Raw genomic sequence first — 25,469 nt, 5'->3', positions numbered from 1 at the left:
TGAAGACCACTCCCTCCGTGACTCCCTCATCAGATCCACACCCCCCACCAACCCAACCTCCACTCCCGGCACCTTCCCCTGCAACCGCAGGAGGTGCAAGACTTGCGCCCACACCTCCCCCCTCACCTCCCTCATGGTACAATAGCCTTTTGAAAAGTTTCTGTTATGTATAGAATAATCTAAAAGTTATCTCTTAAGATTCCAAAGGGATGACTTTCATTACAGTCAATTTTCTGGACCCTGGTTTACCATCCTGCCAGCGTCCAGGTCACAGCTTCGTATTCTATGAGATTATCGACAATTATATCAGCCAGCAACCCACTTGACCTCAAGTAGTAACACAGTTAAGAAAAATTCACTGTCTGGGTTCTTTTCTTGCAATCTGGGTTATGCCTTTATTTTTAAGCTTCTGTTTCCATGACAGGGGCGGATTAATTGTTGAAAGTGGACTTGAAGATAATAACGCACCAATGACATTGGTTAAAAAGGCATTCCGCAGAGACCATTGCCTCCACGATTTCCTCGTTAGGTCCATGCCCCCCCACCAACCCACCCTCCACTCCCAGCACTTCCCCTTGCCACCGCACATCTCCTCCCTCACCTCTGTCTAAGGCCACAAAGGATCCTTCCACATCCAGCAGAGATTACATCTCATCTACAGTGTCCATTGCTCTCAATGTGGTCTCCTCTACACTGGGGAGACAGAATGCCAACTTGTGGAATGTTTCAGAGAACATCTCTGGGACACATGCACCAAACAACCCTATCACCCTGTGGCTGATTACTTCAACTTAGGGTGGCACAGTGGCTCAGTGGTTAGCACTGCTGCCTCACAGCACCAGGGACCTGGGTTCAATTCCCGCCTCGGGCGACTGTATGTGTGGTGTTTGTACATTCTCCCTATGTCTGCATGGGTTTCCTCCCACAATCCAAAGACTTGAATTTGCCATGCTAAATTGCCCTTAGTGTTAGGTGCATTAGTCATGGGTAAATATAGGGTAGCGGAATGGGTCTGGGTGGGTTATTCTTCAGAGGGTCGATGTGGACTTGTTGGGCCAAAGGGCCTGTTTCCACACTGTAGGGAGTCTAAAATCTAAATCTAATGAACTCCTGATGAAAGGCTTATGCCCAAAACGGCGATTCTCCTGATCCTCAGATGTTGCCTTACCTGCTGTGCCTTTCCAGCACCACACTTTTCAACTCCTATTCCAATTGACCTAGAAAAACAGTGTTATCCAAAGATAGCCGAATCCCAGTTTGGAGGCAGGTTAGTTTTTAATGAGAAAGTCATGCAGTGAAACCTTCAGGAAATACATCCAACCAAGATTGGCAACCCAACTGTTCAGAAGTTATTAACCCCATCAATTACTATTTTTGCCCAAATATTTCGTATCTGTATCCAGTCACCTTCATCTTATTGTTTTCCCAGCCAATTTAATGCAGGAAGTTCTTTCAAGAGGCTTGCCTGTCCACCCTTCCCAGTTCTGATACAGGATCAACTTTTCAACTTGCTCCTTTCCTCACATTCTGATCAAACTGCTGAGTAGACAATACTTATTCGAAATTATTCGGTTCAGACATGTTATGATACCCCTTTCTGGCTGGTGGGACTTGTACATGGACATTTTGGCCCAGTGGTAAGGATGTAATAAATGCACTGCATGAGTCCTTTAAAATTATTTTTAATTAACCTGTGATACATTGCCAAGAAAAAAGGATCTTGAATCTGGACCACATGGCCCAGAGCTGAGGAGAATGTGAATATTTTCAAATCAATCTGTTCAGATGTGACACACTTCTGCAGCAGCGGGGACTTGATCCTGGCCCTCCTGGCTCAGAGGTAGAAGCACTACCACTGAAGACAGGAGCCATCCTGAGGAGAACGTATGCTATTCTGCTATTACCATCCAATTTGCTTTATTTATGAAGAAGAATTTGAACACCTAACCCTTATGTGGATTCTTAGCAAATCATTATGAAGTGGTGTTCAGGACTGAAACAGTCTTTGTCTAATTCAACTTCAGAGATTAACTTTTCCATCCCAGAATGCTGATGTGTCAATGAACCTTGGGAAAGCCTTTCTCACACATTTGGTCAGGCACAACTAAGGCTTTATTTAAAAAAAAAACGTGGTAAGAATTCTGTAAGTTACAGTCCGTAGTGAAAACTATTTCTTGTGTTTGGCACTAGGTTATAAACATTTTCCAGAAGAACACCTTCAAATGTTTGCCCAAAATGAAAAATGTGTTGCTGGAAAAGCGCAGCAGGTCAGGCAGCATCCAAGGAGCAGGAGAATCGTAGTTTCGGTTATAAGCCCTTCTTCACACAGTAATATTCACTTCAACCATTCTCTACTTAAGAGAGTAGTTAAAATTAGTAGTTTAGTTGCATTTAATGAGTAGCTAGGTAAACTACTGAGTGAGAAGGGAATAGAAAATTATGCTGACAGAGTCATAGAGATATACAGCATGGAAGCAGACCCTTCAGTCCAACTCGCCCATGCCAACCAGACCTCCTTAATAAATGTAGTCCCATTTGCCAGCACTTGGCCCATATTCCCCTGAGCCCTTCCTATTCAGAAACCCATCCAAACACCTTTTAAATGTTGTAATCGTACCAGCCTCCACCACTTCCTCTTCTTCAGGACACTCTCCTGCCTGTCTACTTTGGATTCCAGCATCTGCAGTTCTTTTGTTTCCACCAGCTCCTCTGGCAACTCATTCGATATACGCACCACATTCTGTGTGCAAATGTTGCCCCTTAGGTCTCCTTTATATCTTCCCCCTCTCACCTTAAACCTATGCCGTCTTGTTTTGGACTCCCCCACCTGGGGAAAAGACCTTGTCTATTTATTCTTTCCATGCCTCTCATGATTTTGTAAACCTCTAGAAGGTCACCCTCCAGCCTCCGATGCTCCAGGAAAAATGGCCTCCACCTATTCAGCCTCTTCCTATCACTCAAATTCTCCAATCCTGGCAACATCTTTGTAAATCTTTATTGAACCTTTTCAAGTTTCACAACATCCTTTCTACAGCAGAGAGACCAAAACTGCACACAATACTTTAAAAGTGGCCTAACCAATGCTCTATACAGCTGCAATATGACCTCCCAACTCCGATACTCAATGCACTGACAAATAAAGGCAAGCATACCTAACACCTTCTTTACTGTCCTATCTACCTGTGACTCCACTTTCAAGGATGAAGGAAGATTCGAAGAGACTCAAGTGAAGCATTATTACCAGTGTGGCATGTTGAGTGGAATGGCTTGGTTCTGTGCTCTATGTTCTATGCAATATTTATGAGGAAATTTTCAAGAACAAATTGAGATCTTTGGGGATGGGGAATTCTTATCAGATATCATATTTCCAAAGACACAGAAAGTGTATTTTATATTACCCATTTCCAAGTAGGTTCCAAAGAGTGGGAGAGAAGACAAGTAAATTGTATTAAAAACTGTTGATAGTACAAAGATAAGTGGACTCCTCCTTCCAATTATCTAATTAATCTCTGGTGCTATGTGATGAACAAAGACAGGACTAATGTAATAATCCAATCACAAAACATTAGAATCATATAATATTAAGCCCACCACTTCCAATAATCAAAGTTTTTGGTGCGTTTTCTAATAATATTACCTGAGATACTCTTAACACATTAAGGATTCATCTGCAACAATGCCCATTAACTACTTGTGATTGGAACACAACTGATAATATGGAAATCTGACGTACATTAATAACTATATGCATGTTTTGATTTGATTAGCAAAAACTGTATTGGACATCACATTGATTTGTCCATGAAACAATGTGCAGAAACTCATTTAAATTTTGTGTTTATTGGAGATTGCATCACCCCTGTTATGTTTCAGTATACAACTGCAATTCATACTTGGGTATCAAATCAGTTTGGAAAGTTATACAGCTTTCATTTTCCACTGCACTTCAAATGAATAATATCCCAGTGAAATCTAATTCACAGAAGAGAAAATGTAATTATTGGGAAAAAACATAGATTGAAGGAAGTTGATGAAAGGCAATGGAACATCTACTGTTTTTGCTTGTTCAGCAAAGTTTGAGCAAGGTGTAGAGCATCAATGCTGAACGACAGCAACCTGTGTCAGCATGACAAAATGCCATGTGATGCAAAATACAAATAAGGTACACAATAACACTTCCTCTCCGCCTGTCCCAATAACCATCCTTGTGCTTCCACAATTTAAATGCGATTGCATGGCTTCTTGGGATTGATTCAAATCTTGGTCCAATCCTTTGCTGAATTGGGGACACTTTTAGGATTGTTGCATCACAGCTGTTAGATACAGCACTAGGAGCTCAAAGGTATTTTCTGCAGCAAAATTGCAATTGTCAGTAAAATGATTTCTTTCTGCCAATTCTCTCTTCCCTACTCACCTAAAAGCATTGTTTAATTGCTGGGATATAGCTCCATTGAAAGAACAAAAGACCTGACGTTTAACTCATGGTGTTTATGACCTAAGGGTATCCCAAAGCATTTCACTTCACGAATGAAGTACTTCTTAAAATGTAATCATTGCTGTACTATCGGAAGTATGGTGGCCAAATGTGCATGGCAAAATCCCACAAACAGCAATGAGGTTAATAGTCCGATTATTATTTAGTCAACATTATTTGAAGGATAATTAAGGGCTGGAACCATGGGGGCTTGCTTTCATGGTGTTCCTCAAAGTTATTCCTTTTTTTTTATTTGGTAGTATAGAATCTTTATATTATTGTAAAGAGAGATATTCTATTGAAACTTTATGTCTTGCATGCATAAGGACAGATCACAAGAGTACCAAATCTCAAAGGGTGTAACACTTTATATAATCCATGAGAAAAGGGTTAGCAAGTTGTTTAGGTAATGCCGTGGAGAATGTATCACGCACCTGAAGACTGCATGATAAAAAGATTTAATAGGTTGATACTTCATGCACCAAAACCAAGATTCAATGTAAATCTAAATGGGATATTTTATATCCACATTAGATCAGAGGGGACCTTGGTTTAATGTCTTACCTGAAAGCTGTCACCACTCTTCAATGTAGTCCTTGACTGACAATGGAAGTGTCGGCCTTGGTTATGCACCCAATTAAAGGGTTACAAGTGGCAGTTGTCTGTTCAAGATTCTTTATGGCATGTGTTGAAAGGTTAGTCAACTATCTGAAGGATCATACCAGAGCTGCAAACCTTCTTCACCTGACAGCTACACAAGTGATTGCTAATATAGTTCACCAGGCAACTATCAGTAATAGAGCGCTAATATCCATCTGAACCATTGCCATGCTAGCTGAGAACCACAAACAAAAACCTGGGAACCTGCCAAATTCTGTGACTTAGCTATCAATGGGATGATGGAGCAAAGCCAAAGGAACAGCTGGATTCTCATCCACTGACAGCAAATGGAAGAAGAAATTACGCTTTTGTCCACTATACCAACCAACATACTCAAATTCATTCTATTCTGTGGCACAATATAAGGACAATACTCAAGACATTGCTTTTAGATCAGAATTAGCAATAATTACACACAAGACAAGTAACCAAGGTACTTTTCTTTGTTCATTGCCCAGGTGTTGATAAAGGACGAATATCACAAACAGAATGAAAAGGACTCTTGCATATTTATTTAACACGAGAGAGCAGATAATTACTTCAAATGTTGAGAGACACAACACTATTTCTAATTAGTTTTGTGATGTGACTTTTACTGAGCTTATGTAAGATCATAATTATAGCACAGCTGAGATCAGCTCAGATTCAAGCCCTTGTTTCTTCAAGTAATTTGGCTTTAACTAATTTAGAATGGTGCATTCACATCTACTTTTTGACAAACGGTTAAGATAGGGATTCAGATCATAGTAAATAATTCACTATTTACTTGATTTAATTGATTCTTAAATTATTATAAGCTACTAGGAGCATGTAGATTTTAGTAGATATGGTGGACAACTGGTTTAATTGTCTAGGGTCATGTCATTCTGGCCCTTTTGAAGCACTATTGAGTCCTGCTTTCCTCTGCCCAAACTGTTCACTATTCCAGGATCATCTCAAGAATGAAAGCCCACAACTTCTTCTCTGCACGATAAGTGATTTTCTTAAACCCTTCTCTTCTGCCTCCTCCATCCTCACTTCCGATCAAAGTAAGCAGCTTATTGGCTTCTTTGGCTGAGAACATCTAATCAGTTGCCTTTTCTGTTGCATTCCCTATTGCTAAACTGCCAACACAAGAGAGCAGTGAATGAAGTAGTCTTTCTGCCCACTATGTGCCTCTGCATTAGATGACCAAATATCATGGGGCACAGGGTTGAAGCCAGTTCCTTGAAATATCCTTTTGATCATCGATTAATAAATGAACTAATTAATAAGCCCTTAAAGGAGTACTGTAACTGAAATATGAATATCATCATGGGGAGTGATCATGCACTCCAGACCCTGTGGCACCCACTCATTATAGAAGGGCTGAAGCAAAATGCTGAACACAGCCTGCTTCTTCTCCAAGGACAACCAGGCACATACATAGCCAAGGGAAAGAGGAGACAGTCTGGTTGAATGGCCTGTGCACTGCATACTGTCTGGATGATCCTGTCAATGGCCACCTTGGCCTAGTGAGAGAGTCCTGCCACTCTCACCAATGGTTGGTCACTGATCAGGAGCATGGGGCTGAAGTGAGCCCTTTTTCACACAATTACATGCATTCTTTTGTAAAACAAAACAAGTTAATTCAAATAACAAGCCACAGTGCACTGTGGGAGCAATGCAATAAAATAAAAAAAACTTCAAAGGAAATCAGGTGCAGAGATGCAGGCAGTTAGGTCGAGTGACCCCATTCAGGAGTCTGATATTATGTGCACGCAAGATATTTAATCAATAAAAAATACAAAAAATGCTGGAGACACTCAGCAGGTCCAACAGCATCTATGAAGGGAGAAAGAATTAACATTTTGAATCTAGTATTATTTCTTCGGAACTGTCACATCAGACACAAAACATCAATTCCACAGATGTACTAGTCCAGCTGAGTTTCTCCAGCATTTTCTATGTTTCTTTCAGATTTTCCGCATCAAGTGTACTTTGCTTTTAATCAATCAATACCTTCCTCCTGTTTATTCTCAACTATAATAATGCAATTAATATAACAGTGACAGGGATGTTCATGGCTTCTGTTCTGAACCATTAGGGGAAGACAACATTTTGAATTTTAAAGGACAATTCAACATTTTTAAAAACCTACTCAAGCATCTATTGAATGGGTACTGCTTTAAAATTTTGCTTTCCCTTTCTTCACATTAATTGTTTGAAATGTGGAGAACTTCCACATTAATGTTTAATATCAATAGCTTGTTTGAAATATAGCTGATCTGTGAAACAACCAACCTCCTTAAAAATAAAGACTTGAATTTGGATAGCACTAATCACCACATATCTCGAAGCATTTTACAGCCATTTAGAATTGTGGATGCTGGGTATTTTAAACAAATATAAACAGAAATTGCTGGTGAACCCTAAAGGATCTGGCAGAATCTGAGAATAGAAAAGGTTAACATTTCAAAGCCAGTTTGGTTTCAGTTCTGAAGAAGGGTCTCTAGATTTGAAGCATTAACTCTGCTCATCCTTCACAGACGCTGCCAGGACCTACTGAACTTCTTCAGCAATTTCTACTTTTGTTTGTTTCAAACCTTCAACCAATTTGTGCACAGCAAATTTCTACAGACACCAATGCAATAATGCCTAGATAATCTGTTTCTGTTCTGATATTGATTGAGGGATAAATATTTTGCAGGACATGAGAGAGAACTTGCTTTTCTGCCAGATCGCTTCATGTGATTTGTTATGTTCAGCTAAATGAGCCTCAGTTTAAGCTTTCATTCTAAAGACAGCACCTCCCTCCCTCAATACATCAAGTTAACCCTTGATTTTTGTGCTCAGATCCTGGACTGAAGCTTTCACCAGGGACCTCATGCCACAGGTACAAATGATGACAGATACTGTAAACAATATACATGTCTCTGTATGCTATTATTCATTCCTGAAGAAGGGCCTGTGCCCGAAACGTCGAATCTCCTGTTCCCTGGATGCTGCCTGACCTGCTGTGCTGTTCCAGCAATAAAGTTTCAACATTATTCAGCTTCCCAATTGAAACTTCAGTTACAGTCTGAAATCTTTCCGTCCTGGTGTAAAGAAAACTGTCCTTTCTCCCAAAAATACATCACTTGTCTACAGTACCCTGGACAATACCCTGTGCCAATACAGTACCCTGTGCCACCGTGCCACTGTGGGCGACACGGTGGCACAGTGGTTAGCACTGCTGCCTCACAGCGCCAGAGACCCGGGTTCAGTTCCCGATTCAGACGACTGTGTGGAGTTTGCACGTTCTCCCCATGTCTGCGTGGGTTTCCTCTGGGTGCTCCGGTTTCCTCCAACAGTCCAAAGATGTGCAGGTCAGGTGAATTGGCCATGCTAAATTGCCCGTAGTGTTAGGTAAGGGGTAAATGTAGGGGTATGGGTGGGTTGCGCTTTGCAGGTTGGTGTGGACTTGTTGGGCCGAAGGGCCTGTTTCCACACTGTAATGTAATCTAATCTTATTTAACAATCACCCTCAGGGGAATGAATTGAGGGACACCCTGATATCTGAGTGGGTAGGTTGTTCAGCAAACCTGTGGGAGGAGGTAGCCAGGTGCAGAACACATTTGCTGCAATGTGTGAAAATCACAGAACAAAAAATTTGGGCAAACAGTCTCACAAGGACAAATGTCAACCACTTCAAATGTGAGACGGTCTTGTAAACCTCCAAGATGGTTGGTCACCCTTTGCACAGCATTTAACACCTGGTCCTGGCCAGTATTCGTGAAGTAAACTGCAGTATATCTGTCTCAGGTTGAGCATTCCCTTGGGTGCAAATTGAATACTCCATAAGCTCCTCATACACTTTGGCATCAAAGAAAGATGCAAGTGGCTCAGTCTCTATCTCTTCACTTGCATCAATTTCTCAGCCTTGCTTGACTATTCCCTGAAGGGGGAATTGCAAAAGCTCTTTTCTTTCACAAATCAGGCTAACTGAACCAAGAGTGGTGATTAATGCACTACAGGATTTAACAATCAAAGACTGTTTGAAAGCACAATTGTAGAACTAATCTTTGAATAATGCAGAGCAGCCAAGAAAGCTTTATAATATTAATTCCATAAATATTCGGAGGCAAGCTTCCAACAGGCAGACAGATTTTTTTAAAATTACATTCTGTATGTAGTCTAACAGCAGTTCAAATTTTTGAGTCACTGCTAAAAGAAAACACATACAGCCAGGTTAATGACAATCAGAACCTATTTTTTGTCTTCACTGATAAGGACTATAACCAAGCACCATGTCTTAAGCAGCCCCAGTTGTTAATCACCATTGTCTAGCAATTTCAGTTTAATATTTATGATATAGTAATATGAAATTCCACTGCTCAATACTTCAGAGAAATGGTGTCAATTTGTAGCTCAGCTGTACCACATTTACAGCACAGAAACAGGTCGTTCAGCCAAACTGGGTCACACCAGTTATGATCCACAAGTACCTCCTCCTTTCCTTCTGTATCACAAGATTTGATAACCTGAGGGCAATGATTTAAGGTGATTGGAAAATGAAGCAACAGAGATGAACAAAAACACAGGGAGAGTCCAGGATGAGGAATGTAAAGCCAGGGTTTCTGGCAGAGACCTTCAAAAGGGAATTAGATTATTATTTGAAGAAAAAGGAATTACAGGACAACTGGGAACAGGCAGGGGTGCAGGAAAGGGCGAGCTTCTCCATCAGGGGTAGCACATACTTGATGGGCCAAATGACCTCCTTCTGTAACAAACATAGAAGGAATTGGAGAAATTCAGCAGCGTGTGTGGAGACAGGAACAGAGCTATTTTTCAAGTCCATTAAGACTCTTCTTCAGAACTGACCCCCTTCTGTGCTTTATTTGGAGATTTCACCATCAATATGTTTATGAGTGGGAACTTGCTTACGGTTTGGTGGGGAGAAGAAAGGCAAAATAAAATTGGTGAGATTCCTGGTGAATCACCTCTCAGAACATGCTCCACTGTGAGGAAATTTTACAAATGGCATGTAGGAGAGAGGACAAGCTTCCTACTATGAGGACGTGGGAGGCCAATCTGAATCTATACAGCCTGTGTTGAGGACCATCTTTCCAGATAGTTGATTAACTCTCATGGAAAGGTCATTAGCAGATTCTGCACAACCTCCCAGTGGCAGCCCAGTGAAGAAGTGGAGTAGAGGTTATGGTTTGTGGAGGTTTTCTTCAATACCCAGAAGGCCATGAGCAGGGAATGTAGCACCTCACCCCCTCACCACAGTCCCAAGACTTTCCCCACCCAAACAGTTGTAAGCTGCTTTGCTGGCAATGGCCATCATTCCTGATGGTGCCACTGAGATGTTGGTGCTCTGATCAGGTCAGCAGCTCAGGTGGTGGGTCCTCTTCATCAGGGCAGCAAGCTCTGCAGTGATATAATCATAATCTGTAAAATCAAGGGGGTTGCCCCACTGGTTGCCCATGCTTGGTGCTGACACACATTTCCAGCCCTATGATCAGCCCAATACTTCTATATCCCTGTCGTCATGTTTCTGTATTTTGTTTTCCTTCTTGAGCTTTTATGCAGTTGCTTTTGGCGGCAAACACTTCTTAATAGAGCCAAGTCCATGTTCTGAATGCACAGTTCCAAGTTAAATTCTCGTATCAGTCAAGGCAGCTAGAAAGTTGAAATTAACCATGGATCCCCAAGCCTCTGTGGGCCATGTTCCCAGCAGTTTCACCAGGAGTTGAATTCACTGGGGGCCTCTGGAAACTCTAAAGCATGTGGAAGAGGATCTGATTGAAAGGGTAGCTCAAACAGCCAGCCATTACAGGAGCCTCATCAACAAGAAAATCCAACATGTGATTACCATTGGAAAAAGATCATTACCAAAGCTTCCCCTAGCTCTAAGACCATAATTATGTTCTCTCTGCAAGCTACTCTATCCAGTGTGTTTCTTGTTGGAGCATTTTTCGTGGTACTACCTTCTTGAAACAATTGATAAGATTAACTTCAAAAAGGAGAAGAATACACCCCCATCTACATTAACGGAACGGAGTTTGGGAGGGTGGAGAGCGTCAAGTTCCTCGGAGTAACAATAACTGACAACTTGTCCTGGATGTCTCACATAGATGCAATGGTCAAGAAGGCATAACAATGCCCTTCTTCCATAGGCAGCTCAGGAAATTTGGCATGTCGCAAACTGCCTGGGTGCATAACAGCCTGGTATAGTAACTATTCTGCCCAGAACCGTAAGAAACTACAGAAGGTGGTGTGTACAGCCCAGTCCATCATGGAAGCCAACCTTCCATCCAAGGACTCCACTTACATGGCTCGCTTCTGCAGAAAGGCTGTCAGCATCATCAAAGACCCCATCGCACCCTGGCAATGATCTCCTACAACCTCTTCCTTCAGGCAGAAAATACAGAAGCTTGAATACATGCACCAGTGGATTGAAGAACAGCTTCTTCCCAGCCGTGTTTAGACTGATGAATAATGGCCTCTCTATCCTCAAATAATGCTGATCGTCCTAATGTTGATCTCATCTAGCATGTACAATGAAACCTGCATGCCTCTGTATTAGTCTTTTCACAACTTCTGATTTGTACATCCTTGCTGACTATGATTTGCCCACATTACTCATAAACAAAGCTTTTCACTGTAATTCAGTCCATGAGACAATAAATAAATCAATTAAAGCAACAACAATGTTAAGCGCTCAGTGCATTCATATTTAAAAGTTACAGTTTCTGCCAGGCTTGGCTTGCAATCTTTGTCAAAACTAATGTCATGTCCAGAAGTTCAAGAAGTCATGAAGGGTTCTGACCTTCATCACCACAGTATTATGCCTTTACCCCCTTAATATGCCGCTAAGTGATTTTCAAAGAAAGAGAAAACTCATGTAATCTAGTCACTGTTATAATGCAAAATAATAAGGCAATCAATTTGTGAATTGCAAGCTCCCACAGACAGTAATGTGATAATAACCAGGTCACCTATTTGAGTGATGATAGCTCAGTAATAAATTTTAACCAGGATACCTTCCCTTTCCAGATTCCCAGCCCTCAGAAAGACCTTTGATCAAGGGGTGCACCCCACAAGAGATAATAAGATGGCCACATATTTTTTAGTTCCCATATGTGCCACACAGTGCTAGGCAAGATATTAAGGGTTGCAAAACCAGGGTGAGTAGATAGCACCAAGTTACTGATCAGACATGGTCTAACTGATTGGTAATAGAGAAGCAGTGGCCACTGCCAGCAATACTAGACACCCAGGATCATCAAGAAATCCTATACACCCAAGAGGAGTGAGATGAGATGGAGATGGGTATCACATGTTAGGAAGAGGTGCTGAGATCATTGGGATGGCAACAAGGGCAAGGTGCTGGCTTCCAGCAACCTTCTCCCTTCCTGCTGCCAGGCCTCTGGATTGGGGACAGTGTGCTTGATATTAAGGGAAGCCCCAGGAAGCTGCTGACAAAGCTGACAGTTTACATTATGCAGCATTAGTTAGGCTGGGGGCAGTCTTACAGCCTCCTATTTAATCCTTGAATCACCACTTATTGGCTCTGAGCTGGAAAATGGGAATAAAATAGGTGGTTGATTTTGACCAGCACAGACTAAATGGACAGAAGAGCTTATATTTGTTGTATAGACTCTATGGTCCAGGGATGATAGGTGTCAACTGGTTCATTAATGAGTCTAATTGACTGTTTGCCACCAGCGTCCAAGAATCCCATGTCAGTCCTTTCCATCTCAACTCAGCTGGTGGGGTGGTTGTTGCTGGACTATATTTTCCCCAGGTGCGATACTGACAGGGGATCTCTCCTTTCTTTGATAAGCTGGATCCGATGGCACCACGTTCCCAAAGATGGGCTACACTGAAACCCTATCCAGAAACTCTCTTTCTCTGCAATGACATTGTCTTGACCTGTTGAGTACTTCCTGTATGTCTGGATCTTTTTTGGAAAATCAAGAAGTCAAACAACTGTATCCTGATAGTCACTTCCATATTAGAATCTTACAGTCACTGAGTACAACAGCTAATTTAGTCCTGAGTTTCACTGCTATTGTTCCAACATTCAGCACATTGTTCCATGCCCAAGGCTGATTTCTACAAATTGACCATGGTCAGTATTATCTCAAGGATAAAGGCCACAGTAGAATAAGACATGGTCGATTAAAATGCTAATTCTGAGTATTCATGCAAAGGGTAGGGAAATCTGGAACTCACTCTCCTACAACACAAATGAACGGGAGGATTTTTGCCATTGGAATGAATACCCTTTCTAATTTAAAATTACTCTGCTTCACACTCCCACTCTTTGACACTCTTTAAAACCTACTTCCATAACCAAGTCTTTGAGGTTCTCATTCCCTGGCTTCTTTTTCTCTCTGATTACATTGCTATGAAATACTTTGGAAACATTTTATCATGACAAAAGCACTATATAAACGCAAATTGCTTTTGTTTTCTTCCAATCCTTCAAGAAAGGCCTCTATGCAGCATGAGAGCAATTTAACCAAATGTTTGGATTTATTGTTCGAGGAATAAACCTGGATGTCAAAAAAGTTAAATGTTGTGTTTGCAACCTGTAATATAAGATTGGAAAACCCACCAGACTTTGAATCCATTCAACCTTTATTCCAAAGTCATGGTAATCTGGTGGACCCCATGAGGTGTCACAGTTTACTGCTCAGCCCTTGAAGGAAATAATTTACCTCCAACACGTTCACAAGCTGCTTAACAATTTGTTGCATAGACGATGCACATCAATCCTTGTTTTCTTTAATGAACACACAATATGGAAGGGTCTAATGATAAACTGGAGCTGACACAATAGAAACAGAATCCATACAACACAGGAGGAATCCAACCATCCCATCATGCCTGGTTTGGCTCCTTGCAAGAGCTTTCTAATTTGCCCTCTTTTGCTCAACATAAAATCAGAAATTGCTGAAGAAACTCAGCAGCTCTGGCAGCATCAATGGAGAGAAAGCAGAATTAATATTTAAATCCAGTGAAGGGTCACTGGACACGAAACGTTAACTTTGTTTTTATTCTCCATAGATACTTCCAGACCTGCTGAGTTTCTTCAGCAACTTCTGATTTTGTTTCAGATTTTAAAGCATCCACAGTCCTTTGTTTTTCAGTTAGTGAATCCTCCTTTGCTACTTGTTTCGCCCCACTCTGCAAATGTTGCTTCTGTTGGTAAGCATTTAACTTCCTTTTGAAAATTAACATCAAGTTTCCTTTCAGCACTCTTGCAGAGGGCTGCATTACACGTTAGAACAATTGGCTACTTCATAAAGAAATTCTCCCCATCTCCCGTCTGATTCCTCTGCTAATTAACTTAGTGTTTACAGCTTCTGATTTACATACATTTATGCTTTTGGAAACTATTCCACGTATACTCTATGAAGATCCTTTACCATTTCTCATTCATGTTCTCTGTTCTCAGGAAAGAAATTCCAACATCAGTAATCTCTCCACAGAACAAAAAGACCCAATAAACCAAAACTGCATTTGAGAAATCCTACAGTTCAAAGAAAAATATTGATAGCGGGAAGAAAATAGAAACCGAGGAAGTTCAGATTGTTTTCTCAATGATCAAACTGTATTCCACAGCAGCTCAGGTGAAATAGCTGTATAAAACTTTTGTTAAGTCACATTTGGAGGATCGGATGCAGTTCTGGACATCACACTATCGGAAGATTGTGCAGACTTTGGAGAGGGTGCAAAATAGGTTTACCAGGATGTGGCTACAAGGAGAGGGTGGACAAACTTTCATTGTTTTCACTAGAGCATTGTTGGCAGAGGGATTACCTGATCGAAGTACATAAATTGATGACAGGCATGAACAGGGTGAGTAGCCAGAGTCTTTTGTTCCCATGTAATAATGTCAATTAGTAGGGGGCATAGATTTAAGGTGAGAGAGGCAGAGTTTAAGGAGATAGGCGACACAAGTTTTTTTTACACAGAAGGTGATTGATGCCTGGAACATGCTGCCATGGGAGATGGTTGAAGCAGATAGCTTAGCAACATTTAAGAGGAATTTAGACAGGCACATGAACAGGCAGGGAATAGAGGGATATAGACCATGTGCAGGTAGATGGGATTAGTTTAGAATAGTCTCATGGTCAGCACAGATACGGTGGTCAAAGGGCCTGTTCGTATCCTGTACTGATCCATGTCTTATCACTGCCGTATTATGTTGTATAATTACGACATCAGACTTATTATGGATCCAAGGGAAAATTTACTGAGGGAACCTGCTGGTCTAAGTCATGGTTTCCTTGTGAAGTAAGTTTATCATTATCAAGACTTGTGTAAAGATTTGTAGCTCGGGTGCCAGTTGTCGTGGTTGTGGGTATGTTTGCTGAGTTGACAAGTTGATTTGCAGACACTTCATCCCCTGTCTAGGTGACATCTTTAGTGCTTTGGAGCCACCTGTGAAGCATTGCTGTACTGTCTCTTCTGGAATTTATTTGGTTCAGTTTCTGCTTCCATTTCTGTTTCCGGTTGCAAGTTATTCGTTGCAGTGGCCGGTATGTTGGGTCCAGGTCAATGTGTTTGTTGAGAGAGTCCGTGGGTGAGTGCCATGCTTCTAGGAATTCTCTAGCTGTTCTGTGTTTAGCTTCTTATATGATTGTTGTATTGTCCCAGTAGAATTTGTGGTCCCTGTCATCAGTGTGTATGGCTGGTCATGGCATTTAGTGATTATTTGGTGCAGATCATTAGTTGTCTGCCTGTTTGTCCTAGATAAGGTTTTGTGTAGACTTTGCATGGAATCTTGTAAATTACATTAGTCTTGCACATGATAGGTATCGGGTCTTTTGTCCTGGTGAGCTGTTGTCTGAGCGTGACTGCCGGTTTATGGGCTGTCATGGATCCCAGTGGTCAGAGAAGTCTGGCTGTCAGTTCCAAAACGTTTTTTGATATAACATGGCTAGTGAGTTAGGTCATGGCATGTCCTTGTCACTTTGTTTGTCTGTTAGATATTTGTGGATGCAGTGGCGGGGATATCAGTTCTTGGCGAATGCTCTGTAGTGGTATCCTTCATAGGGTTGGGAGTGCTCAGTGTGTTGTAGCCCTTTTGAATAGTGTCCTAATGCAGCTTCTCTTTTGTGTGTTTGAGTGGTTGCTGTTGTACTTCAGGGCCTGGTCAGCTTGTGTGGCTTTCCTGTACACTTTTGTGGTGCATTCACTGTTATGCATATACACAGAAGACAGGGACCACAAATTCGACTGGAACAACATGACAATCATAGGACAAGCTAAACAGAAGACAGCCAGAGAATTTCTAGAAGCATGGCACTCATCCATAGACTCCATCAACAAGCGCATTGACTTGGACCCAATATACTGGCCACTACAATGAACAACCAGAACCAGCAACTGGAAATGGTACAGCACAGCAAAGTACAGCAACGTTTCACACGAGGCTCCAAAGCACTGAAGATGTCACCTAGACAGGGGACGAAACATCTGCAAGTCAATTTTCCAGCTCAATGAACATACTCACAACCACCACAGTTTATTATTTTGTCCAATGAGAAAAATGTCTGATAATCAATCTGCTGACTGTAAATACCAAAAGCTATCACATGGTGCCGAGTAAACCATGTAATACTTTGAAATGGAGAATGAACTCCATGGGAGGAAAATAAGATGTAATAAGACCATTTAGCCCAATAGGTTAGATATAACATTCAATGATTTCACAGCTGATCTGATAATCCTCAAATCCACTTTCCTGTCTTTATCTCATAACCATGGATCATTTCCTGTTTAAAAATGTCTGATTCAATATTTAGCTTCAACTGCCCTCTGGAGAAAATACTTTCACAATAGTCTGAGAGAAGAAATTCTTCATAATCTCTGTCTTAAATGGGTGGTGCCTTATTTGGATGTGATGGCCACTGGCCCAAACTTAAGGAGAAAAAATTCTCTGCATCTACCCTGTAAAGTCTCCTAAAACTCTTCAATACGATGGCCCAGATTCTTAAAAATTCCAATGAGTCCAACTGACTCAAACTCTCCTCATAAGACAGTCCCTTAACTCTGTCTTAAATGTCCAACCCATTTATTTTTAGATTATGCCCTCTGGTCCCAAGCTCTCCTACAAGAGGGAAACAACCTCTCCACATAAAGTCCTAAGAATTTTGTTTGATTCAACAAGGTCACCTCTCATTCTTCTAAATTCCAATGAATACAAGCCCAATCTACTTAACCTCTCCTCATAGGATAATCCCTCTATATCCAGTATAAACCCAAAGAACTGTAGATGCTGTAAATCAGAAACAAAAATAGCAAATGTTGGAGAAGTGCAACAGGTCTGGCAGCATCTATGGAAAGAAATCAGTTTTAATGTTTCAGGTCCAGTGACCCGAAACATTAAATAAGATTTCTCTCCAGACTGCTGCCAGAACTGCTGAGCTTTTACAGGATTTTCAGCTTTCATCCATTTAAATCCAGTACCAGTTTAGTGAACCTCCTCTGGACTGCCTGCAATGTCAGTTTATGTTTCTTTAGATAAAGGACTCAAAACTATTCGCAGTATTCCAGCTGTGGTCTGAGTAGTGCATTGTACAGTTTTAGCAAGACATTCCTATTTTTATTCTTCATTCCCTTTGAAATTAAGGTACTATTGCCTTTCATAATTCCATTGTGCAGTTTGCATTCAATTTCATTGCCATTTGCAAAGCTCATATCTGGAATATGTATGAGATTAAACAGCACTCAGGCACTGGCTGCAATGGATATCCCTTTGGTTAGCAACTGAGAGTAATTTGTCAGTGCAAATTGCGTCTCCTCATGGGAATATCACAGGTAATGCCTGTGACCCAAGGACAATGATAGCTATACAATTAGTTCAAGCCTTTCATTTAGCAGAATATCCTGGTTTGTTATGCTAAGCCAGAACAAATAGTTCTCAGAAGCAAAGCACAATTATGAGAGACGGGAGAGAAATAATTGAGGACAGGATCGAACAGATATATTTTAAGGAAAATGATGATTAACTAAGTAGCATATTATATGATACAAGAAGCAAGTTGAGGGTGGGTGAATTAGACTTTAGCTTCCAAGGTTACCAAGAAGTGATTCACGGATATTGAGCCTGGAATTGACAAAAACAATCATGGAAGTTTCAATGATGATGGGAATGAGGTTAAAAATCACACAACACCAGGTTATAATCCAACAGGTTTAATTGGAAGTACACTAGCTTTCGGAGCGATGCTCCTGTTGGACTATAACCTGGTGTTGTATGATTTTTAACTTTGTACACCCCAGTCCAACACTGGCATCTCCAAATCATGACTAGGAATGAGGTTGAGAGCAAAGTGAGCATTATGGTAGACGTGAGGTGAGGTAATGCTGAAAATGGATTGGATTTGGATATCCAGAATCAAATAGGACACAAAGACATTGTTGAATCTAGGTTGAGTGAATAATTGACACAGTTTCTCTATCTGATGTGAACCACAGCTTTCTTAGAAGGTCTGATGCTTCTGCAAACCAATATCTCACAGATCCAGCAGTTGCAAAGCACAAAATAATCACGGAATTAAGGGCAGTATCCGAAAGGCAAGTGAATGTAGTCCAAAAAGAATTTCTTCTTCATTGGAAAACTACTAGATTGTGCAGGTTGTGCTGAAAAACATCCTTTGCTATTCTTCACCTTGGTTTTATTCTGTATCTTAGTTGAATGCTGACAAATTATTTCCTTACCATCTTTCCCCTCCAAGAATGCATTTTTCAGATTCTGTATCTATTCAGGAAAACCAAGGTCTAAATCAACTTAACAGGTAGTTACAAAAATGAACGTCTGGCAGGAAGGCTCCAATTTTGTCACTGCTTAATGTGCAATGTTAATAATTAAAGCTTACTCGAAATGATAATTATAAAACTATTTTTAAATGAACTACTCCTGCTCAGCTATAATCATTGTATTGGCAATGTAGTCAACCATGATCGTACTGAATGATGGAGTAGGCTCAAATGGGCCGTCTGGCCTACTTCTGTTCTTATTTTCTATGCTTCAATTTCAAAACAGCAACTAAATTAAAAGAAATTGGAGAAAAACATAATTGGAGAAATTATCTCTGTCAAACACTCGATAAATTTTAGACATGAATTTCATGCCAACAACTTTTCCCCATTTTGTAGTATATTGTTCCTTCAAACTTACAGAATTGGTTAAATTTCTATCTCCAATTGTAATTAACTGTATGGCAATCTCAGATTGCAATCCCTACATTGCCAGCATGGCAATCATTTTTGGGTTGCTGTGACTTATTAGGGCCTTCCACATAATGATTTGGGAAGATGAGTTGTTTCTGTTGTAGCTGCAGTTCCAAAACAGAATCCAAAACAGAGTGCAGCTGGTGAGGTTTACAACAATATCTTTTTTGGCAAAGTAATGATAGCTATTTCTGCCACATCAATATCACTTCCCATGGAGTCCATCAGCACAAGTTGCCAATGTTTCAGATACTATTCTAAGCAGCTGTGAGTTGAAGGCACTTCTTTTTGCGTCTGAGCTACTATATTAGTATTTCCAAAATAGAAAGTTAGAGACTTGCCATTGTCTGGCACACAGTGGGGTGAGGAGGGTGTTCTTGGAAGGTTCTCCCACTTCCTCAGGTGGTGATCTCCTATGGAGATCTTGTAGGAAAAGCTTCATTTTGTTCTTTCTCTCTATTTCTATAGGAATTTCAGAAATGAGACCATTCTCCTCTTTCACATCCTCTGCATCTCTCTCTACCATTCTAGCACTTACCCTGGGTTTTCAAACCCCTTACCCAATATCATGACTAAGACTTAATTTGAGTGAGAAATCACTTCTCCCACAATCAACATGTGAACATATAAATAAAGAACAACAGAAGGCGCCTGGTTCCTTCAAGTCTGTCTACCATTCAATAAGATCATGGCTGATCTGATCTGGACCTCAACTCTACATTCTTGCATATTTGCAATAATCTTTCATCCACATAGTAACCAAGAATTTATCGAGTATGGCCTTAAAAATGTTTAAAGATTCTGCATTCCCTGTGTTTTGAGGAAGGGAATTCCAAACACTCTCAACCCTCTGGGAGAAAATAAATTGCTTCCTTAACTCAGTTTTAAAATATGGGAATGCCCATTTTAAACAATGGCTCTAGATCATGATTCGTCCACAAGAGGAAACATCCTTTCCACATCCACCCAGTCAAAGCCCCTCAGGATCTTATGTTTCAATTAAGCTGACTCGTCAAAACACGAGAGGATACAGACTTAGCCTGTCTAGCCCTTCCTCATAAGGCAATCTGCTTATTCCAGGTATGTCTCCTAAACCCAATCTGAACTGCTTCCAATGCAGCAAAGGTTGGCATATGAGAAGGGTCAAAGAGAAGCACTTCTTTCAAAGCTCCCATTCTCAATTCCCATTTGCACAGCTGTGGAATGAACTTCTAAACAGGTAATTAGCCATAATCCTTGAGAGACCATCGTTTCACCTTCTTTTAGAGAAAGAGAAAAATCTTGAGAGGCACTCTCCATCAATCATGGGTATTATGTGAGATCAAAAGCCTCCAGAAACATCCACAGTCAGTGTACCGATTGAACCCATACTATTATCATAATTGTACACCACACTCTACTCAACTAGGCTAAACAATCCAAGGCTACCTTTTATAGTTTTGTGATGATACTTAGAACATCTTCATTTCATTCTTCTCTTCCACGTTTTGACATTTGATACTTTGTAGCTTTCATGTGTCAATTTGTTAAATTTCAATTCCCTTTAACTCACTGCTGAGAATTTATGAGGGCTGCTGTTCAGAACAAGAAACGATCTGTAATTATCTAGTTCTGTAACAAGAGACTGGAACCACAGAAGAACAAAGAGAGACTAATGTTATTGCTGAACACCCCATTAAACAAAAGCATGGAAGCAACAAGCAGCACATGTAGCAAGGGCAGGCATGAAGTAAGCAACAATGAATGGAAAAAAAACTAGAGCAAAAACAAACAAACAATTACTCACATCATGACTGAGAACCTCTGTCTGTGTGGACTTGTCCGCTCGTGAGGAATGTGCCCTTCGATTGCGATCCTGTGACAGAAATTGGACATTGTTTGTGACTGGCAACCATAAGACATTGCCATGCATTGAAATAACACCATTAATACCTCAAACCCTTCACAGCCTGCAATATCCAACAAAAGTTGGACATGGAGCCATGAAAGGAGCTGAATAAAGGATCAAAGAGATCATTTTGAAGGAGCACCTGAAAGGTGGAACGGTTTAAGAAGGCAATTCCAGGATTTAGAATCTCAACAACCAGACCTCAATGATAGAGAAATGAATATTCAGTAAAACACAAACAAATCTTACAGACATTTTAATTTCAAAGTCTCAAAAGTACATTGAATGAACAAGTAAGTGTGCCATTTTTTGTGATGATGTTCATTTTGCTACTTGTCCACCAACAGCATGGGAGAGAAATTTATAGTTTAAATTGTGTAAAGAAAGGAAAACAAATTGCAGTAAAATGGCTCCTGTCATGATCTCATGATGCTTTCCGCATCTAATGAAATAGTCTGATATTTAATGGGTGTGACTGAGGGCCCATTCAATAGGTGGAGGTGGAAACCCCTCAGCAACCAGGATAAGTTTTGCAATTAAATCCCCATCAGGCAATCAGCTAGCTGTCATCAGGGTTCTGGGGCCCTGTAGAGTGAATTCCCTCCTCCAACCAGAAGCCAGCAGCGCCACTAAGAAAGTTGGTCACTGCTGGTACTGAAGGAGAAGGATTATGTGCAGAGCCTTGGAATGCAGGGGTGAGCTTACCTAGGCCCATCAGGCAGTCTCAGCCCGGATCGGACTGGAAAAGGGCAGCTGGTTAAAGGAGATGACTTTGCTCTTTCCTGAACTGTGCCTTTGGATCTATTACTCCACTTGAGGGTGCAAACGGTGAAAATTCAGTTTAATTTAGCAAGTCCAACACAGCAGCACTGGAGCATCACCTGAGATTGCATTCTGAAGGATCTGAAGTAGGGTCGGAACTCACAACCTTCTGATTCCTGAAAATGCTGCCACTGTGCCAAGACTGACACTAAGTTCCCTGCAACAGTTAGTTTCTATTTGGTTTCGTGAAGGCCTGGTCAACTTCAATACAGCACCAAATTAGTGTCAAAACATTTAAAACATGCTACAGACTCCAGAAACCCTATCAGCAGAACAAGGACTTATCTGCTGATAGATGTAGCAATTGCTACGAACTATAAAAAGGTCATTAAATTGAATCAACACACCCGCGATGTTTTAATTGTCTCAACTCCACCTCGCTGACTTCCCATCAGATCCCTCAGTCATTTTGTTATGTACCCTTTACCAAGATATATTCTACATACATTGTGATTTCAACTGTTCCTTACATGACCAGGTGTCAGCCTTTTGCACAATCTAATGCCAGAAGGGGATTGTATGTTTGAAAAAGAAAGACATTCATGAATATTACAATAGTCTTTATTTTAAAACAAAAATATAGCCACAGTGAATGAGCACAGATCTGTTTCATTTCCAGTTCAGAATTACTGGCAGTTATCAAAAGACTCAAGTTGCTTGACTTGAAGGTGGATGTGTTGCAACATTACCTGCAAAATAAAAGGTAAAGTCACCATAGTTCTACTCTTCAATTCAAGAGAGAGTGATGACTGGTGATGAATTTAACCTAATGGTCACTATGCCTCAGGTGAGGAGCAAGGTTGAAGGCAAATAATTCATGGCGGCCTTAGTCAGTGCACGAATTGAACACACCCAGTTACCATTATCAGCCATCCATGCTTACCAAGCTAAACTGACCCCTACAAGATTTCAGTCAAAAGACAGACAGAGGTCATGCCTCTCCTTGGACAGTTTTATCCCAAGGTTCCTTGCAGGAGAATGAAAATGTTCACAACAAAATGGTGGACAATACATCCAATGGGCTCTGCCTGTGCTGTGCCTGAAAAAACCACACCTCCTGAAGCTACGATTCAAGATAAAGAAGTGGTTTGATGAGCTTGTGACAGTATCTAGAACTTTCCACACCATGAATTCAATTCAGCACAAGCTAGTGGATGGATGGTGGGGTGAGGTCCTCATTGGATATGGGCATCACTAGCCACGCCAGCATTTATTGCCTATCCCTAATTGTTAATAATTAACCATATAGGGCTTCACCTATCGCTCACTTCTTTAACCCTTCTTACCCTTTTTCTTCAGTATATATACCTTTTCCGAGCTACTATCAGTTCTGAAGAAGGGTCACTGGATCCAAAACATTAACTCTGCTTTCTCTCCACAGATGCTGCCAGACCTGCTGAGTTTCTTCATCATTTTCTATACATGTTTCAGATTTCCAACATTCACAGTTCTTTGTTTCATATTATTACACTGAGAAATAATTTGGCACAGGTTCGCAGGAAAACAATGGGAAGTCCTTCCAGGATGACTGCTAGATGTCATCCTAGCCCTTGATGAATTTGCAAGGAGTGGTCTGCCCTTAGGAATCAACAGCTGGTCCCATAGCAAAGAGCAAGCACTGAAGCCAGTCAGGCCCCAGTCAAAGGTACCTTTCCCCAGCACCGAGATTTTCTGCAATGTTGCAGAAGCAGGCTTCCATCAGGAGGTAGGAGAAAATTAGTAGCCAGCATTGGACGTGGGGCTTGGGGGTGCACAACTCACAATGGTAGATGAGCTGCCACAGATACTCTTCTGAGAAGGGTTAACAGTCTAGTCTGAGCTCCCATGAAACACCTGTTCATCAGTCTCGTGCCTGAAATAATGTTGAGTGAATACCCACCATTTTGAGAACCCTTCCCTTCTCCATAAGTACTCAGTTCTCCCAGAGAGACTAGCAAACAGGCACTACTACTGCCTTCCTGTTGGGTTTCCTGCTTCTTAGGTCAGCCCGCGATAAATGTGTAGGTGGTTGAGAATGAAATCATCTCATGTAGAGCTACTTCAATGGTTGAGCTTGAACTAATTATAGTACATGGTCCTGGCTCATATTGCAAAGGTGCCAATCCATAGAAAAATCTAGAAAACATTTTTATGAATTGCTGATTAAAATTGGGGTCTCTGAAACTACAAGAAATAATACAGAAGGAGCAGCACAGAAAAAGGCCATTTTAGCCCATGCTGTTTGAACATCATAGCCAAAACAAAGCGAGATGGTTGTGGTTGGTGAGGTCAGTTATTTCAGTTTCAGGACATCTCTGCAGGTGTTCCTCAGGGTAGTGTTCAGGGCCTAACTGCAGCTTCTTCATCAAGAACCTCCTTCATGATAAGGTCAGAAGTGGGATGTTTGCTGATGATTGCATAATGTTCAACACCATTTGCAACTCTTCAGATATTGAAGCAGCCCATGTTCGAATGCACCAAAATCTGGAAAATATTTAGGTTTGGGCAAGTGACATTTACACCACAGAAGTGCCAGACAGTGATCACCTTCATCAAGAGAGAATTTAACCGCCTTGCCCCTTGATATTCAGTGACATTACTTTCACTGAATTCTAAACTATCAACATCCTCGGATTACCATTGATCAAAAACTGAAATGGACAAGCTGTATAAAGATAGTGGCTGCAACATCAGGTCAAAGATGAGGAATTCTGCAGTGACTAACTCACCTCCGACTTCCCGTAGCCTGTCCACCATCTGCAACATACAATCAGGAGTGTGATGGAATACTCCCCACTTGCCTGGATGAGTGCAGCTCCAACTACACTCAAGACAATGCATACTGTTTGACTGGCACCACATCTACAAACACCCACTACCCTCCACCACCAATGCTCAGTAGCAGCAGTACCTTCCACAATATGAACTCCAGAAATTTAACAAAGCACTTAGATAGTATCTTCTAAACCGACGACTGTAATCGTACCGAAGGACAAGGGCAGCAGATATAAAAGAACACCACCACCTGCAAGTTCCCCTCTGAGTCTTTCATCATCTTGACTTGGAAATATATCACCATTTCTTCAGTGTCAATGGGTCAAAATCCTGGAATTTCCTCCATTGTGAGTGCTGCAGTGGTTCCAGATGGCAGCTCCCCATCACCTTATCAAGAGCAACTCAGGAGAGGCAATAAATGCTGGCTCAGACAGAAATGTCAAACATCCTATAAATGACTGAAGAAAATGCTGACATTTATGTTGCACGAGCCTTTACTCCTCCCACTTCATCCAACTCTGTCAGTGAGATTAGTTTCATTCTTTTCCCATCATGTATCTATCAAGCTTTCTCTCAAAGGCTTAAAGTTACTCAATGCAACCACTCCACGTAAAGTTTCACAAGCTTCGTACATTCCAGTAATGACACGATATTTATTGTCATCCACATTGA

At 41.1% G+C, this 25,469-nt stretch overlaps 1 protein-coding gene across 6 annotated transcripts in view; it reads right to left on the bottom strand.

The window, feature by feature from the left end:
• The window catches only part of ccser1 (coiled-coil serine-rich protein 1), a 1,299,391-nt gene that overhangs the window by 388,144 nt on the left and 885,778 nt on the right, over nucleotides 1-25,469 (bottom strand). For all 6 annotated transcript variants that reach the window (XM_043674391.1, XM_043674392.1, XM_043674396.1 and 3 more), the window contains one exon: nucleotides 21,120-21,188. In XM_043674391.1, the coding sequence (XP_043530326.1) occupies nucleotides 21,120-21,188 (69 nt within the window). The remainder of the gene's footprint in view (nucleotides 1-21,119; nucleotides 21,189-25,469) is intronic.

This window comes from Chiloscyllium plagiosum, chromosome 32, assembly GCF_004010195.1.
Source record: "Chiloscyllium plagiosum isolate BGI_BamShark_2017 chromosome 32, ASM401019v2, whole genome shotgun sequence".
NCBI classification, from domain to species: domain Eukaryota; kingdom Metazoa; phylum Chordata; class Chondrichthyes; order Orectolobiformes; family Hemiscylliidae; genus Chiloscyllium; species Chiloscyllium plagiosum.
The sequence above is the reverse complement of the archived record's forward strand: the minus strand, read 5'-3'. Positions and strand labels throughout refer to the sequence as shown.